At 27.6% G+C, this 19,705-nt stretch overlaps 2 protein-coding genes across 5 annotated transcripts; both read right to left on the minus strand.

Annotated features, from left to right (window-relative positions):
- Positions 1-451: 451 nt before the first annotated feature.
- On the minus strand, positions 452-8,624 carry LOC126859274 (queuosine salvage protein-like). Of its 3 annotated transcripts, none has more exons than XM_050610391.1 (6): positions 8,405-8,624; positions 7,388-7,462; positions 3,295-3,457; positions 2,692-2,817; positions 1,983-2,174; positions 452-1,013 (listed from the first exon to the last, which is right to left on the minus strand). In XM_050610391.1, the coding sequence occupies exons 1-6, from the start codon at positions 8,477-8,479 to the stop codon at positions 769-771; spliced, it is 876 nt and encodes a 291-aa protein (XP_050466348.1). In that variant the 5' UTR covers positions 8,480-8,624; the 3' UTR covers positions 452-768. The 3 variants fall into 3 exon arrangements, with proteins under 3 accessions (XP_050466348.1, XP_050466347.1, XP_050466350.1); XM_050610390.1 differs by having other exon boundaries at positions 7,388-7,627; XM_050610393.1 differs by having other exon boundaries at positions 829-1,013; positions 2,044-2,174; positions 7,388-7,627.
- Positions 8,625-9,334: 710 nt separating this feature from the next.
- On the minus strand, positions 9,335-19,386 carry LOC126859240 (eukaryotic translation initiation factor 2 subunit 3-like). Of its 2 annotated transcripts, XM_050610315.1 has the most exons (9): positions 19,119-19,363; positions 18,108-18,171; positions 17,869-17,979; positions 11,455-11,688; positions 11,184-11,342; positions 10,535-10,764; positions 10,307-10,451; positions 10,028-10,197; positions 9,335-9,691 (listed from the first exon to the last, which is right to left on the minus strand). In XM_050610315.1, the coding sequence occupies exons 1-9, from the start codon at positions 19,188-19,190 to the stop codon at positions 9,455-9,457; spliced, it is 1,422 nt and encodes a 473-aa protein (XP_050466272.1). In that variant the 5' UTR covers positions 19,191-19,363; the 3' UTR covers positions 9,335-9,454. The 2 variants fall into 2 exon arrangements, with proteins under 2 accessions (XP_050466272.1, XP_050466271.1); XM_050610314.1 differs by lacking the exons at positions 9,335-9,691; positions 10,028-10,197; positions 10,307-10,451; ... (1 more) ...; positions 11,184-11,342; positions 11,455-11,688 and adding an exon at positions 12,149-16,636 and having other exon boundaries at positions 19,119-19,386.
- Positions 19,387-19,705: the final 319 nt, after the last annotated feature.

Consider the following 19,705-nt stretch of genomic DNA (forward strand, 5'->3'; position numbering starts at 1 on the left):
ATATTAAATTTTTTAAATTTGTATAAGTTATTAAATAATAATATATTATAAATATGTTATTGCAGCTAAAATAGATATCACATTATAAATGTCACATTATTTGTAAAAAATCAAATATATTAATCCTGCACATTGTCAATAAAAAAAAAACAATTATTTTAAAATATAATTAAAGATTTTGCCGAAATTTATATCATAAAAAATTATGTTTATAATTAAACAAATATGTTTTGGAAAAAGAAATTGTTATTCGTGTTATACATGAGTTTTGACAGCTAAATTATCAGAAAAGAAACACTTCGGGAAAATATATATAATAAAAATAAAAAAAACTTGTAATTAAAAATTATTTTTAATATTATATAAAAGCAATGAAATTATTACATATTTATAGCAAATCTATTACACATGATTAGAAATAATTAATCTAAATGTATTCTTAGTCGCATCTCTTTCTGCCATTAAGCTTTATAATATACGTATATTAATTTCGAAAATATATATATCTTTTAGCATTTCTTGATAAAATATCTATATTTATAATTTTATTTTGTTTAAAATGTTAAAAAAATTATTTATTAAAAAATTCATATCTGAATCAATAAAATCAATAGAATCAATTGTCATGTTCTTTTAGAAAGTAGTAAAAATATTATGTTTATAAAAAAAAGATAAAGAGAAAATTCAAAACAAAACGTTATTACAAAAAAATTTACTATCTCTCTGATCACGGAAATCAATCGTTAATTTAAGATGACACAGAGGATTTTAATAATACACACATTTAATATTTGGAAATGGTTGTGTCTCCATCAGTAACTGATCGTGTGCATGTCGATAATCCCACAAGAAATTATCGATTAAAATTTGATAATCAATTTTCCTTTCAATTCCCTTTTTCTTCATAAATTCCTCACAATCTTTAGAAATTGCTTGTTCCAGCAGTTTCACAGTATGTAGCGAGCAACTACGTATCTCTATTTCCTCTGGGCTCCCATGTTCCAGGGGTTCGTCTACAAAAAAATGCTGCATTTTATTTTACAACAAATCCTTTTTATGTAAAAGATAATTGAAACAAAGAATATTTAAAAATTTGTATGCAATATGTAAAAATATATGTCATGCAGATTAAAAAATAGCTTGTAACTATAAAATATTCTAACAATAATATTAATATAAAAATATAATTCAATTTTTATTAGAATAATTAATTGTATTTATTATAACATTTTAAGCACTTACAAGAGTACTTATTCAAGTGTTCCGATTTGTTTCAAATTTGGCACAAATGTAGAACTACCAAAAATATTTGTTTTTTTTTCATATTTTTTCATTTACATCCATAAGCGGTTTTATGAGGTAATTAATACCTCTTCAACTTTCAATCTTTATTATCAATGCAACAAAAATGTATAAAAAACAAAATTTAATGCAAAATATAGAAGTTTTTTGGATCGTTAATTGAAATCGTTAAATGAATGTCAAATAAGATTTGCAAAATTATTTGTTTAAATAATAAAATGTTAAAACAAATTAGCAAAAAACAATACATTTTACAAATTTAATGCCATATTTAAAATCACTTACTCAAATAACTCTTATAACATATGGTTACTATATGGTCAATATATTTTTTCAACTTTATTACTTTCTATATCTCGCATTAAATTTTGTTTCTTATATATTTTTGTTACATTTATAATGATATAGAGTTGAATATTGAAGGGATTACCAGTTTATTAATTACCCGTAAAATCACTTATGGACAATGAAAAAATACGGGTCAAATATTTATAGTTCTAAATTTGTACCAAATATGCAAAAAAATTAAAGTGTAACACTTGGATAGGTTGTTCCCTTGTAAGTCTATCAAAAAATCATTTAATTTTAATTTATTAAATGCACGTTTCGCAAATCAGAATTCCGAATAAAAATAAAAGATTTGTCTTTTTTAAAGAATAATTTAACATTAAATGTCATACTGTTTTTTAATTTGGTCATGAGTTTTTCACTATATTTAAGAATTTTAAAATGAAGAAGAACTTGAGAAATGCGATGATCGGCAAATATTGTAGACTTCATTAAATTTGGATTATAATCAAATCCGAGTTCATGTCCCTTAAAACAAAACCATATATCGCTTACTAATGTCCAAGCTTTGGAGCACAGATCAACTAAAATTAAGTGCAATAAAGCAATATTACAATATTAATTATCAAGCATAATATACAGTATTTAAATCAATTAATCATAGAGATTATATTATATTAATATAATATTTACTCATTGGTGAATATTATACAGAATTAGGAAAACAAACATTATATCCATAGATTCTTGTTAAAAATTCATTTTACTACACAATTTACTTTATTTTATTACAAATTTTGCGCTTTTATATTAAATTTTATAATAGAGTACAGATTTTTCATTGATACTTATAATCAAAAGTACTAAATTTTCAAATATTAATCATTGAATAAATTGCCATAAAAATCTTTCAATGTATATACAAACTTCAACACAATCTTTTTAATATATACACAATTTTATAATACAATCTTAAAATATTGTTTAAATTAAAAATTCTTTTATATGTATATACACATAAGAGTGTGCATACATACATACAGGGACGTTTAGCGCATACTGCACATATACATATGTAAATTATTATCTAACAATACTTACTTTTATGTATAATAGTAGTATTTTTGTATATTACTCTATCTTCATAAGATTCGAATTCATTCACAATTTTGACCAACAATGTAAATGGATTGTTTTTATACAATTCAATAAATCGCTTGAAACTACCTGCAACACAACGTCTTATCAAGATCGTCTTTACATCATACTCATTAAAAACTCCTGTTTCATTTGGTATCTATGTGTATTTATAGGCTATTTATCTGATCTATTTCATATTAAAGAATATCGCAATAAAGAATTGCAATAAAAAATGTTATTTTTTTATTGATAATATTTATTTCTTTGCATACAAAAGATTTATTTTTATTAATTCCTTCCAATATTTCCACATGTTGCGCGATATATTATTATGAAAAGAATATTATAGTAATAATAATATAATAATAATAATTTTTTATAAGCATACATTTGTAAGCTCTAAAGATATAATACATCTATTATATTTTACTGAAGAATTCTTTTTTTATCTTTAAAAATAAAGAATAATTTTAAATGAATTATGTTACAAACGGAGATACTCTAACAGATATATCTTAGAAAAAATCTTTTTTCGCGTGTATAAAATTTTGTTGTTACTTATACCTTGATATTTCTTTAATAAAACTTTTCCAACTTGATGCAAAATTTCTACTCTTTCACGGATAAGTGGGATGCTAGTTTTTCCATCATCACTTTTGAAAATGATTTCAAGGTCACATTGCTTTATATATGTGTAATATTTTGGGTCCCATATTGGCATATTGTTCTATCGTAAACATTTATATATTATATTACATAGATATTATGCCAAAGAGATATATATAGATACATTTAAATAAATTTAAAAAACCCATGAAATATAACAAGTTATAGACACTGAATTTATTACAAAAATTACCTTCATATCATTTATTATTATATATTACTAACGCTATTAATTGATTATTCTATTTTGCAATCCATAATGAATATAATTAAAACATTTTTTTTTAATGTCTTATTTTTTACAACTTTACATTATTTTTTATTATATAATTATTTTTTATTATAATTTATACATGCATTACTTATACATGTTAAATTTTTGATCAACTGTTGTTAAATTTTTATAATTTTTAAATTTATTTGTCAAATAGATTTGCTTAAAAAGTTTAAATCTTAAAATTGAAGGAACGCAATACATGTCAAAGTTATTAGATGCAAACTATATTTAAAAGGAAACAAAATTAAAAAATAAATGTAAGTTTCATAAATTACTCTCTCTTTATGAGTGTTACAGAAAATTTAAAAATTATTATTTATGTTTTATGATTTAAAACAAGCGAAGAAAGATATATCAAAATTTACATGTGCAATGTTCAGTAGCTTTAATTGGCATCATTATAAAAGTATATATTGTTGCAAGAAAACAAGACTGACATATTTTAAATTTATGACGTAATTATTTCACCTCATATAAAAAAATTAACACGCATAATGATTAGAATTAAAAGAATTACGTAAGTATTTCATGCATTGTATATAATTTATTAAATAACCTATATAATTAAATATCATATCTTATTTGCAATATTCAATATTTTACGTGAAAATTATTAAAAATTATTTGACCATATAAAAAAAAAACAGATAAAATATATGTGTTAATTCATCACTTCAAATTCATAATTTAGTAAAATATTTAATATTCATATTAATACACATATTACATTAATATCTTCATTTATGCTTCTCGAACAAAGCAAATTAAACAAATTTAAGATAAAAGACAAGAACTATATCAAATTAAAAATATTGATTTGAATGATTGATCTCTGCAAACAAATATATTTAATATATTTAATACTTATATATATATATATATATATATATATATATATATATATATATATATAATAGATTATATATAATAGATTTGTGTATTATGAATTAAAAATTATTTACTGAAATAGAGACTTAGATCGATTAGTCGAGACAATTCCCAAACCAAAGGGCGCCATACTCGAGTTTGGTCTACCGAAATGGAAGATGATGCCTCTAGAGCACAAGATACCTATGGTACCTGGACCCAAGGGTGCTTACAATTTCACACGACGTAAGGTAGGAAAGAATCTGTGGGAAATAGACGTACCAACGATGGAGTTTGATCTGAGTGATCCTTATTGTCACGAGAATTGTTTCCTCTACGAACCCCTGCACGATAAACACCTACGCGAGTTTTTCTCTAGGCCGGCTAACTTGAAGTGTCTATTAAAAGCCGGTCTTATTACAGTCGATATGGACGTAAAATGTTCACTGCGCGATTATAACGCCTACAGAAAATATTTGAGAAGAATATACAGTGATCGTATCGGAAGAGAACTGAAAAGAAGAAATCGTTTATTTGTTGAAAAGAGAGCTCTTTGTTTTGCCGAAGACCAAGCGCGTAAGGAAGCGAAAAGGTATAGTTTGTAATTATTATGCAGCTAGAAAAAAAAACATCACATTCCCTTAATTTCAAAAATTAAAATTTTTTTTCCAACAAAAAAATAAACTTCTATTCTTGGAAGATGTTTCAAAACTATCAGATATTCTTTTAAAGATAGATTTAATTAATTTAAAATCGATTTTTTTAGTGTAAATATCGAGGCATCAATAATTTTCGACTTATAAGTCATTAAAGAAAAGAGATTGTTATAAAGCAAAACATAACAAAAACTACAGGCAGCTAAATAAATGACAAAACTACTTTTCCAATTAATTTCAACTCAAATTTGTTTAGTAAAATTTTGATTTAAAATTTAATTACAAAAATATATATGATACAAGAAAATAAAAAATTATAAAAAATAATCTATATAGATATATATATATATATATATATATATATATATATCTGTATGTATATACATTTATTATATTTTTCTCTTAAAAAATCAACTGCAAATTATAATTAAATAATTTGTCATCAAAAAAATGTCTGATAAGTTTTGAAACATTCTATTCTTTATTTGCATTAAAGAATATGCCAAGATGTATGGTAAGAGTCTATTTTATCTTCTTTTTTTACAATTATTGATACCTTCATACATTATTTTTATACTTTTTGTATTTCTGAATTTATAGGATTTATTTATTATAAGATGAACATATTTAAATTTTTGTATGAAAATGTCAGATTAAGAGAAAAAGGGAAATTAGCGGAAGATAGGCAGCAGCGTATGCAGCAGCGATTATTACAAAAAGAATTAAAAATCCAAAAGCAAAGAGAGAAAGCGCGTCAAACGGAGCGAAGATTGCAGTTGTTAAAGTACATTAGACAAGAAGAACGAAGATTGTTAAACATTAAGCGTAAAAAGCGGACCGAGCAGATCCGGCCAAAATGCAAAATCGCAGCAGAAATTGCTCGACGTAAAATAATCGATGTTTTGGCAGACTGGAAAAAAAAAGACAAGAAGCGAAAGAAAGCCAAGAACATGCGACTAATAGAAGTTAAACAACAAAAGCAAAAAATCATAGAAGAAAGGTGTTTATATTCTATTTCTTTGGTTTATTATTATTAGATAAAAATTATCAACAACGTATTTGTCATAATATTCGCAACATGATTTAACAATTTTAGCTAAATAGAATAATCTAGTGGAAAGAAAACTCTATGATATAATTTTCACAGCTGGAAAAAAAGACAATACTTCCAAGAAAAGGATATTGCGAAACAGAAAATATTATTACAATGTATAGATATTCGCCGACAGAAATTTATACAGGATTATAATGACAAAATTAATAAAGAAACCGCAAGAATGCAAAGTAAGGATCAAAAAAAATATTCCAAAAATAATGTATTTTATACACACACACACACACACACACACACACACACACACACACACACACACACACACACACACACACACACACACACACACACACATACATATATATAACTACATAACTATAATACATGTATATAGTTTAATTGTATTATTTATAATATAATTTTGTGCAGGACTTTTGGATAATGCTAAATTATTTACAAACTGTTACATTCAAAGACATTCACTAGAAGGAAAGAAACGTGTTTGCTGTAAAAAATATTTTAAAAATAATAAGGTAAAAAACGCACAATATGTAAAATACTTTAAATAAGCAAAATATCTTCCATTGAATGTTTCCCTAATTACATGTCGCAGGATGGGAAGAAAAAAGACAAACTAAGAAAAAACTCTCCAACTTCGACATAAATTTTATGTCACAATTTATAAAATCAAGGTATGAAATCAATATTTTTAATTTGCTTTAAACTTTAATATTAAAACTATTATTTCAAATAACAGTTAAATGCAAATAATAAATACCAATATGCAATACAAAAGGTTGAATAGATTGCACGCACAAATCGTAACAAGATAAAATATCATGCACGAAATGACTAACAGGAATCATTAAACGAAAAAGTTAATTTAAAAATGTCAAGCAATCGTGACACAAACGAAAATTATGTATATCACAAAGACAAAAACATTTTATACGCTATTAATCACGTTACGAGATAAATATCAATATTGTTCCATTAAACTCAATAAAAAGGCGGCTTTAAATTATATTATGTTAAATTATATTAACAATAGCTCAAAGTGTAACAGCATTAATGTGACGATAGAAAATATTGGTATCTAGAAATGTATGTTAAAATTGAATAACTGCTAATACTTACATCAATCGCTCTTTTAATAGCAATACATAGTGCTTGATATCCAGTTAGTCCATCAACTGTCCATTGCGTGGTATTCTTTGGATTCCAGAGTGCAAAATTCATAGTATTTAATACAAATAGCCAATCCGCCGCAATGTAATCACACTTATCCGGATGATAATAAGGTGTAAATCGCGACAAACTGTATAAGACTTGCTTAAGATTTTTCTTATAATAATTTTGATGTAAATAGCTCTTCAACTATACAAATTAATAACAATATCATTGATGTGTAATATATTTTTTGCAACGGAAAAAAGAATTCACAAAAATTATATTTTAATTATAATAAAAATTTATATTTTCAAATTTTTAATTACTTGACAATGAATAAAATTAAATTAAATTAATTGAAAATTGCTAGACTTCTCAAAATATTTGAGTTTTAATAAATCATATGCGCATGTGAATATCTGAATATTCGATAAATATCGATATACATTGTAATAATATTATTAAGAATATAAAGATTATATATAAGAAAATAAGATAAAAATGTAAAATAAAATTGTTTTTATAAGATTTTGTTTCTGAAAAAATCAATTTCAAATTTTATAAAAGGATCTTTCTTTGTTTGATATTTCATCTCTTTTTTATTTAAAAAATTGTATCACTTTTTATCCGTAAATATATCATTCAATATATATCATTGCATCTATAGAAAATAAAATTTATCAAATATGTACGCAATTTTTACCTATTTTTCATGTCTTCTTTTTTATGATTTCATTTTTTTATCGAACACATCTTATATCAGATACTCTATTTTCAAAATCATAATCTAATCAAACTAAATTTTGATCTCAAATTTGGGTACAAATTACTGGAACATTGTTAATTGTTTTGAAAGATTTCAAAATAATTAACAATATTCCAGTAATTTGTATCCAAATTTGAGATCAAAATTTAGTTGTATATATATATATATATATATATATATATATATATATATATATATATATATGGGTATAAACTCACCTCCCATATTATATCTGGATATTTTGCAGAGATGGATACGTCTTCTGCACTATTAGCTATCTTTTCCACTGACATAATTACGTTATGTTTTGCCAACTGTTTCAAATTGTTAACTGTAATTATTCTGCAATTATTTCAATAACAATCTCACAAGATCAATAAAAAAATTAAAAGTTTTTGTTTATATTTGAAAATCCGTTAACACATCGTCACGCGAGTACCTTACGTATTATTTATATATTATTTTATATATTACGTATTATTTATATATTACCTTATTTACCTTTAAAATCCATAGGTGCCAACTATAGGTTTAAAAAAAGTTACCAACTATTTAATATTAATTCTCTAACTTTTTATATTCTCGAAATAATATGTTCTTTTTTAACTATATCTTATATAATATCTTTCTATCCATCAACTTTTATTCCATTTTTCCTAACTTTGAATCTAAAACTTTCTATGCATGATATTAGAATTCGGACAGAGTTGTATCATAACAAGGATTGCTTTATCCTGATTAGTCAAAAGTTATTTAGACGTTAGATTTTTGAATACAATCTCAGAGAACTCTGTCAAACTATTCTAGACAAAACACTTTAAATAATGCAGACTTTGTCTTATTACTTAAATCAAATTACGTTTATTGTATTCTGAACAATCGTTCATAAATAGTAAAAAATATTATTATATTCTCTTTATAGAAAAGAATAAAAAAATTTATTAGATTATTTAAAGCCATTAAATAACTTACTAGTTTATTTAAATAAATCTCTTCAATTAAAAATTTACTTGATGTCTAGATAAAAGAATTTAATTATTGAAAAAAAAAACATTCCCAAAATAGATGTTTTAATAAATTTAGCAAATATTTTAAATACATATTTATTTAGAAAGCGCGCGCCTTTATGGAATTTAATTAACACAGAATCAAGCACATAAAATTTTTATTAGAAATATCTCATACATGAGGCCAGCTGTGGCATTATGAATAAATTGTAGAAATAATGTTTTTTCACTTTTTTGTCGTGGAGTTTGAAGCACATAAACTTAATTTCGATCCAGAATAGGATCTATTGTTTGACCACCGCAAATTTGACCCCATCCGATCAGACGCCAATGCTTCTCTACGCGCCTAGATAGTGCAATCTTCTCATCAACCTCCGTGCAAACCGGATTCGTCAAGCTAATTTTCGCCAAATCAGCGCGAGTAGCTAGTACTCTGCCGCCGGTACTTAATGATCCGATATTTACTAACAATACTTCTCCCCTTGACAATTTCGGTACCTATAGCGCCAACAAGATATTTATATAAATCAAAAATTAATTTAACCAAAATTTAAACAAAATGAGCATAATTTTAGAAAAAAAATAAAGTTTAACTTTCTTAAAAATATATATACAATACAAATTAACATATACTCAAAGTATTTCTTACACAACAAATCTATATCAAAGTGAAACATTGTATAAATCTTATAATAAAAAAAAATATTGCAATAATAGAATTTTAATTTAAAACTATGTGATTCTTATGTGATTTCTTTCAAAAAAAACAAATGTTAATTTGAAAAATGCAGTAATGTAGATTTTCAATATTATGCAAACAATTAGTAGACTTACTCTCGCGCCTTTTTTGTCACCCTCAGTTCTTACGCCCAATAAACGTTTGAGCAAATAATACGAAATTTCTAGTTCGATAAATATTTTTGGTAATGCGCCGACACTTCCAAGAATTTGGCCGACTAGACGATCAGCGCGACAGAGTGTAGGTTCGATTTTAGTTCCGACACCTTAAAATCACATAAAATCTCTCTAGGATTATTCATAAACATTTGCTTAAATTATATTGTTTATATTAGATTAATAATGTGAATATTTATATAAACAAATATTACTTACCTATTAAACCACCTGGTACAGCAAATTGCAGTTCATTCTGTTCGGCAAATAGAGATACGATGCGTGAGAATATCGGACGACAAGTTAATCTACCTTCGCTGTCTTTAGATACCAATCCTGGACGAACTTCAATTTCCATGCCGACCTAAAAAATCATGATATTCATGATTTTTTACATATTTCAGATATATATGTATTTTGTTTGTCGATATTTAGGTTTATTATTACCTTTAGTACTCCCCTGAGAATACTGCCGCCAGCTACACCGCCCTTCAAATCATCCACCTCACATCCTGGTTTGTTCACGTCAAAAGATCGGATAACAATCAATCGTGGTTCTGATGTAAAATCTCTCTTTGGAATCGGAATTTTTGTTGTAATATATTCGCAGAGTACTTCAATGTTATACTTGAGTTGCGCTGAAATCGGTATTATCGGTGCATTTTCCGCTACCGTGCCTAATTTAAAGAAAATTATATAAACATGTTATACATATAAAACAAACATATAAAATACAATTAATTTCTATTAAATTAAAAAAAAATAGAAAATATTCAAAACTGAAATAAAAAATCTGATTCTATTTAATGTATAAGTAAGAATTAGTGAGCTAATGAAGAGCCTAACGCGATAAATAATGCACAGATTGGACACATGAATGCACAAATTCAATCTGCGCATTATTTACTGTGTTAGACTCTTAATTAACTTATTAATTCTTACTTATACTTATAGAAAATATTTAACATTTGTCAAATTATAATAATTTTAGAAATGTAAAATGTATACTCCGGATTTTATATGCATATAAAATTACGTGAAAACATAACTGATTTTACGTTAAGAAACAGTATAAATAATGACAAATAATTAGTACCTTGAACAAATTTCAAAATTTGCTCATGTTGTTCTTTTGCTTGCGCTTCTTTCACCAAATCGATCTTATTTTGTAAGATAACTATATGCTTCAGTTTCATAATTTCGATAGCCGCCAAATGCTCCGATGTTTGGGGTTGCGGACATGACTCGTTACCAGCTGCAATTCAGAAACTTATTATTCGGAAAAAATATTCGGAATATTCAGAAAAAATATTCGGAAATGAGACAATTTGATAAGAGCAAGTCAAAAGAATATCTAAATTATTCACCGATTAATAGTAAGGCAGCATCCATAACAGCCGCTCCGTTGAGCATAGTTGCCATAAGAATATCGTGTCCAGGGCAATCGACGAAGGAGACATGGCGAACCAACTGGAATCTTCCAGAGCAAACTGGACGTAAGCAGGGGAAGGAATCATCTTTACTAGATCCACCGGATATATAGCGCCCTGGTCGAGGACACTTTGGATTTTCACACTCGTAAATCTTGGCATTTGCATATCCTGAAATAAGAAGAGGTGTTAAATATAATTTATTTTTTCCGAATTATCCTCTGCTCTTTGCTCGCGAAAATTTTTCATGCAAAAAAAAAACTGTTTAAGCATGCTGTATGTTATTCATCGACGTCTAAAATAAATAAAATGTCTTTGTGTGTACATAAATTAATAAAAATTTTATTATCCAGATTTAATATTTAATATTCAAAGATACACAAGTATTGAAAAAACAAGTACAAAAAAAATTGCAAAAAATGTCTTTTAAGATTTTCTATCTCTTACAATTTTCTTGTTTATCATCTATTCATCTATTCAGAAAAAGCTTATATTGTAAAAATTTTTTAATTAAAATAATTATATATGCATTACATTGAAGTATCGAGTTATTCTCAATTTACCATAGATACAAAAATAGATATAACATATAAATTTTCTATAATAATGTAGCTAATCTTACATCAAAAGAACAAACGCTATAATTTGCCTAGTGTACATATATTTTATTTCAAATTCATCAACAACGACATTTGTAGTAATCTTACAGAATATGCTTTCTTAGTTAGCTATTTTGTTTGGTATTCTAATATCGATAGGCCATCGACATATAAATAAAGTAATTCTATAACATTTCGCATGAAAAAATATAACAGAATAATAATCAGTGAGTTTTTTAAATGAAGAAGTTAGAGCGACATATATCTGGCATGTATAAATTTCGAAATAGATCCAAAATGTTGATGACATACTGAATAATTTATTTCTAAGCAATGTGTGCAAATTTGTGTCGATCCTTTACATTCCAAAATGATCAAGTAAAAAGACAAAAAAAATACAAAATTCTAATAAAACGAATTGTCACTATTTATAACTATTTATTATTAAAATAATTATGCGATAATAGCTTTACAATTACATAATATAACTGTTTCAACTTTATTCTGTAGTTTTCATTATATACTGATTATTATATATTCATAAATATTTATAATAAACATAATATAAAGGGATGTGTGTGTGTGTATACATACCATATATAAATTATATGCTGTTTTCCGCATGTTTATATCTCCTTAACATATATTAGATTAAACATCATTGCATTTGTTACAAATTTATTTGGCACATCTTTTGATGTAATCAAACTTTTAATTTTAAAAGATCTATGTATATATGTGTATGTATATACGTGTGTATTTAGAAGGATTATAAACACATTATCTAAATAATACAAATAATATAATACATTCCATTTTTTTTTTCTGAATGCAAAGGATCAACCCCGCCGTTACGTCAATCTCAAATATCTTTACAAAGATTTCCTAATGACTTACAATGTTAAAATTAACTAAACTATTTATACAATACAGAAATAATCAAAACCGCGCGTTTTTTCGGAATAAAAATAAAACTTTTTTTGCTTATGAATTATCGAATTACGTTTTACCAATGAATTTACATATCAATTTGGATGCAGCGTTGAGATTAATGCAGTATCAAACATTCTCTCTCTTTATAGTATTATAAATACTTTATAGTAATAAAAATCATAATCGCTTCTCACGGACAAATTAATAAATGCTCCTAGTTATGCGGATAAAAGCAAAATAAATATGTTAATAGAAATTATTACTTACAAAAATATAACAATATCAAGAGACACTGTAATGTGTCGTGCCAAATTATGCGCAGCAACACGAGACGCATCGTATCAATTACAATAAATATGAATATCATTTGTGCATCGATATGTTCTCAGTGTTTTATTATAGTAGTATTTTATTTCTCAATATATATGAATTATATCCTTACAAATGAGAGTGATTTAAATTTGCAGTATCATTTGTTATTTAACCTTTGAGACAAAGTAATGTTTTATATATTTTTTAAAAAATTTATTTCTTTAAATGTCTATAACATAAATGAAATCTATTAATATATTTAAAAGCTTTAATAATCGAAATCTTTAGCTTTCTCCGAAAGCTTTCTGATTCGAAAACACTGCAAAATTAACATACCTAAAATAATATAAATGTATGCGTGCGTGCACAAAAAGTAAACGCATACTTATATTCTCCAAAAAAAGTGAAAAACTAAATAAGCAGGAAAATGAAAAAATTTTTAATTGCATATTGCCTTTTTGTATAATACTATTGTTTTATATAATCATAAAAAGAGAATGCGAATTTTTATTCTATACGTTTATGTTCACTTTTATACAATTAGCTGAGTATAAAAATAAGCATAGAATGTATTAAAATAAAACCACACAACAAACAGCTTTGTCACACTTCTTCGTATAGCAACTTTCAGTATATTTAATAAACTTAACATTAATAACTATTAATTAGGTCAGTTAAAAAATTCGGCTCTTTATGATACAGAACTTTATATGAAAACAAACAATTATTGACCATTTCTATATATTAGCATGAAGCTAAAATCTTCATCTATCGTCAGAAGATATAATGTTGCCTGTATACAAAGAGGACTAGAAATTGAAACTATAAAAATGGAAAAATAAAAATCGAATCAAACTTTTTTTTAACTGGCCCAATATTTAATATGACAATAATCCGCATGCGAATTCGTAGTAATCATTAATAAAATGTATAATACAATAAAATACAATAGTAACATTTTCAAAATATTTTTTGCATGTGTATGTGTGTGTTTCCACATTCTTTCTTACTTCTCTCAAAGATTTTAAATCAAAAGATTATTTGATTCTCACAGAATTGATTAATTAGTTACAATCAAATTTTTTAATTTTTTACATATTGGACCAGATAATCTCTTTATTTTCTTAGCTTTAATTTATAGTTTAATAATATAAGTAACAAATATGAAGTAACAAGGAGCCAAAAGAAAAAAAAACTAAATTTAAAATATAATTAATAAAAAATTTCAGATTACTTGATCGAATTAATAAGATTATTTAATCGAATTACTTCGACCTAATTAAATAGTCTGAAGTGAATAATTTATTTATTTCTCTCCTCGGATTATATCATTACTAGCTCGGCAATATATACAAAAAAAAGTTGAGTTAATCAGAGATGGCATCAATTGAACCACATTGAGACAGGAAACTTGTAACGACTATATAATCCAAGAAGAAACATTCTTTAAAATAAATACCGCCGACATGTTGCGGCGCCGCATTTGCAGAGAGTCTTTTTCTGCGAGACGTTTTCGGTTTTCTGTTCGCTGTCCAGTAATTGCTGCTGCATTTTCTCATTACCGCCACGCGGCGTCTGGCATGTATAGTCAAAAGTGAGTTCCTCGTTTTGCTTAATATCCTTGATGGCGAAGAGCGCGAGATTCGGCAAGTTCGGATCTAAACAATTGATCCAGATCGCGTATACCGCGAGATTTGGATCGCATGAGTGATTAATAAAGTGCGAAATGTTGCCGTACATGGCGGCATCCACGGTATATGGGCACTGGCCATCGGTCTCGTTATAATCAAGATCAAAGAGATACGTACGACCAGTCATGTCGTATTGTTTGCCGCGTTTCTCAGCTTCTTCGCTACTAATCACTTCGCCCACATACTGAATGACAAAAGTGCCCTTTTTGATTGCGCGTAGAGTACGTACACCCCAACCGCGGCCGTTATCTGTGCGAAAGATGCACAGTTGCGTACTGCTACCACGTTGCACTACACGATTCGGGCAAGTTTGTGCATCGCAGGCGCAGCGCTTATTACACTCGTAGATAGGTGTACCAGGAGGGACACGTACCCGGCATGCCGACGTATACGGCAATGACGATACGCCATTCTGTGTGAAGCAGCAACCGGACTTTTTACTAGTCTCGCAACTGTTGCATTCGCAACCAATTGGCGGATCATCCGGTATTATAACACCCGCACCCGGCAAATAATTGTCGATGTAATAGAAGTCCTGCGGCGCGCTTTCCAAATCTACCAGATTCTCCACCCGTATTGTCGGCTTATTTTTCGTGATACTGTTCATCTCATTCTCCCAGTCCTGCAATGACTCGAGTTGGTCACGTCGTAGCTCGAGCAGAAACATGTACAAGATTTGCTGTTTTATCTTTGTCTCCAATTTGCCACCACGTAATGGCCTATTAAAATAGTGTCGAATCTCTTTGTACATACTGTCATCGGCAACGGCGGCAGAAGCAATGGATGTTGCATCATCGATTGATATGTTCTTATCCAATAATTGAGTCACAAGAAAATCCTCGACATCGCGCGCACTTGGATAAAAGTTCGTCTGTGCTTTGAATCGGTTGATCAATTTCTGTCGTTTGTTATTAAACTCGCTCAACAAATCCTCGCAATTAGTAAGATTGTGCAACGGTTCCCATGTGTTATACTCGATACCCCAGTTCTTCCATTTGATCAAATATAATGGCTCACCATTCTTCTCGTGCTTTTGTATAATTCTTTCCACTTCCCAGAGTTTGCTTGTCGGACGCTTGCTGGACGCGGAGGAGTTGTCGGGCGACATTATTGATAATTGACGATTGTATTCGCTATTCTTGATATCGTGCAACAGCACTCGTACCTCTTTCAGTTCGAAGTCGCGGGAGATCAGACTGTCATCTCGTGCAGATGATCTACCATCAGATGACGATTCTTCGTAGTCGGATTGTCGGCCATCGCTACCTGGATCTCTCATATTTCCGTTATGTGAGTGAGGACAGACATCGAATGCCTTAAGCGCCTGTTGCGTGATGACTCCTCGCCGCGCTTGCAGACGCTTCGATGATGACGATGCGGAGCGGAACGTATTTCTGTTTTCCAACCGATGGGATATGTTGCTGTCGCGGCTCTCTGTGTCGATGAGTTTGGACTGCTTGGCGCATGGTGCGTCAATGCTTCCAACAGGGGAGAGATGTCGTTTTTTATAAACAGCCAGCGTTTCACTATCTACGTTGCCGGATATATCTGCTGATTCGTTGCTGCTACCGCAATCCACTGCGTCTGCAATGCCAAACATTTAAACAGCGTCATTGTTTCATCTTTCTTTCGTTTCCTTTTATTTTAGTCGTACGACCACTCTCCCCATTTTTCCTTTTCTTATATCTGTTTTTTTTTCCATTTTCGCTTTTGTTCCTCAAAGTTCCTTTTCACTTTTTTTTTCTCGACAAGCCGGATAATAATAGCAACAAATAACACGGAGTTGCTTTGTTCATGCCATAATTATTGGTTCTGATTGAATGGTACATAATAGAGACAGCATATATAATTCTAATATCTTCTGAAGAGATTTCCGACTTTTCCTACTCACAGCTTCAAAGATTACGAAAAAAATCAAAGGTTTTCACATTTGCACATTATTTTTTTACTAAAGCATTTTGCAAATTGTTTCGATTTACATTTTGACGAAAGATGTAAAACACCATCTTTCATGACAAATATCATATAAAATATTCACGTAAAAAAATTGCTAGATATTTTATTATAAATATAAATTCCAAACATACATAATAATGAATAATGATGTAGATATGATTATTATAGACATAAATTAGTACTAGACTATGTTAATAGTCACGATTTTTGATATGCCACAATTTTAATGTTAAGTGCTGAAGAGATTAATGAATATATTTGAACAAAAATAAAACCAAATAGCAAAAGATTATAAATTCACATTTTGAAAATAAACATATATTTTATCTTAAATAAACAATATATAATATATTCTATTATTAAAGCAAAAAGCAGTTTAATAATCTGTGTCATTTTAATTATAATTGCATGCTTCTCTTTGTTAATTAATTTTGTTAATTATTTAATTTTTAATTGTTACAGTATAAAAATAATACTTACCTTTCTTATTTCAATTTTTCTCACATATTCAAAAAAAAAAACATTTCAAAATTTAATCAAAATGATTGCTTGCAACAATTGAGTAATTATATGATCATTTGATTATTTTATATGATAATCTTTTGACTACTCTAACTGTAATTAACATATACAATCACCTTTCTACTTATACTTATATTAATTGACATTATAAAGAAAAGTTTTTTTCAATAAAAATAAATATCTTCATAGTTAAGCATTTTCATAAAAAAATTAACTTCCATAAAAATATGTTTACAAAAACATTCCAAAAAGTCTATTTGTGCACAATTTCTTTGTACCAAATTAAAAAATACAATATACAATGGAAAAAAATATTCAATATATTTAAATGTACTCACCAAGTTTAATGGTGATATTTCTTTCTAATTCATTCTTAAAACGAACAGTCTGCACACCCGAAATGGCTTTTACGATTGTCGACTTTCCATGTGCTACATGTCCAATGGTACCTGTAACAAGTTTACATATTCATAATAGAAATATCAAAATAGCATAGCATCAAACTTTACTTTAAAATGCATAGCATTAAACTATACGTTAATTAAATTATAAATATTTAAAATCTTTTATAACTTACCAATATTGATCGTAGCTTGCCTGCTGATCACTTCACGTGATAATGCAGTTAATTTACTAACATCCTATGGAAAAACAAAGAATAAACATTATCTTCTTAATGAAATACCAACAATATTTTGCAATCAAATTCAATTCAATTAAAACAATCATTTAACATACTTTTATTACTATTTCTCTAATCTATTTCTCTAACATAGATACAGAAATCCACAGTACAATAATGTAAGTAATTTCTATACTGATTTTATAATTCAGATCAAAAACATAAGAAAGAATATTTAAATTTAGAATTATTATTATAAAGATGTATCACAATATGTAAAAATCTTTATTAATAATTTATTGTTGAATATCAAAATTATTCGCATTTCCACATTTTTAAAGCAAAATTTAATTCGAAATTGATCAAAGATTTTATTGTCAAAGTTTGATTTGATATCTCAATCCCAACCAATCATTGCATCATTTGTTACTGTATCGTATAAAATAAAGCACTTTCATAAAATGCAGACAATATTAATAAAAAGTAAAAAAATTCGCGGGAAGGAAAATATGCGATTGGCGTATATTAAGATTAAGAGATACACGATCTATTATTGTAAATAGTACAGTGAATAATAAATAGAACGATTAAGTGTCTCTTTTCTTAAAAATAACTATTTTATACATAATATTTAATGAGACAAAAAATTAATTTCCTTGGCTTAATTCAACTAACATAATCATATTCAAATCCCAATCATAATTTTACGCCATTCTTCATAAGACAAAATCTGAAGAGATGAGAATACGTGAAATATTTTGCATTTTTCCTCTCTTTTTAGAGAAAACTGTTATACGAGTTTGATTTACAGTACTTTTGGGGAAAAAAGATAATTTTTTTGGATACATAGATATATATATGAGTCAAATATCATCGTCCGATTGAATCAGTATGCTGAGAAGAAACGAGGTTAAGTGGGTGAGCGCGAATTGACGCGGCGTGCAAATGATCATCGTCGAGACTTACGAGTTTCGACAGATCCTGTTTATAAAGATTCGGCTGACCGGTAGTAACACCCAGTCCTTCCTCGCCACCCATATTCCGCTTTTGTATCAGCGATGACCAGCGTATAGAATTACAGATACGGATATTTGTGACTTAACTCTTTCGTTTTAGAAAGGTACAGAACCGATGATTCGGCCAACGACTCCAATTTCCAATTATGAGGACGAAACTACGCCAGCGAAGCATGCTCGGTCTCGGATGCTCCATCGACTAGCATGACGAATTATACTCTTTCGCGATTGGTGGATTTTTTGTTCCGTGTTTACAATGTCCGCCTTAAGTTTTATCTGTCGATATATCGAACCTCGAAAAGTTTATTGAAAACAAGCTGTTATGACAATATCAAATTTTGGCCCCATTTCAAAATTCCAGTACTGGAAATCTATAATATATGTTATGTGAACTATAGATTTTCATTACTGGCAATATTATTTTGATCTTTATTTATCAATTACATATTCACATATGTATTTATATTGCAAACTAAATGTAGTGTTATCTGCTTAAATATTCTTATTTTATTCATCATTTACTAATTTCATATAGAT

This window comes from Cataglyphis hispanica, chromosome 3 (assembly GCF_021464435.1).
Source record: "Cataglyphis hispanica isolate Lineage 1 chromosome 3, ULB_Chis1_1.0, whole genome shotgun sequence".
NCBI lineage: Eukaryota > Metazoa > Arthropoda > Insecta > Hymenoptera > Formicidae > Cataglyphis > Cataglyphis hispanica.

What these genes read in the sequence shown, in the direction of transcription:
- LOC126859274 (XM_050610390.1), bottom strand. Translation starts at nt 8,479, where the DNA reads ATGTCAGTGGAAAAGATAGCTAATAGTGCAGAAGACGTATCCATCTCT. An exon ending in CTATTAAAAGAGCGATTGAT is followed by an intron (nt 3,458 to 7,387) that starts GTAAGTATTAGC and finishes TGTTTACGATAG; the next exon opens with AACAATATGCCAATATGGGA. An exon ending in TTTATTAAAGAAATATCAAG is followed by an intron (nt 2,818 to 3,294) that starts GTATAAGTAACA and finishes GTTGTGTTGCAG; the next exon opens with GTAGTTTCAAGCGATTTATT.
- LOC126859240 (XM_050610314.1), bottom strand. Translation starts at nt 19,190, where the DNA reads ATGGGTGGCGAGGAAGGACTGGGTGTTACTACCGGTCAGCCGAATCTT. An exon ending in AACAGGATCTGTCGAAACTC is followed by an intron (nt 18,172 to 19,118) that starts GTAAGTCTCGAC and finishes GTTTTTCCATAG; the next exon opens with GATGTTAGTAAATTAACTGC. An exon ending in AAATATCACCATTAAACTTG is followed by an intron (nt 16,637 to 17,868) that starts GTGAGTACATTT and finishes TTGGCATTGCAG; the next exon opens with ACGCAGTGGATTGCGGTAGC.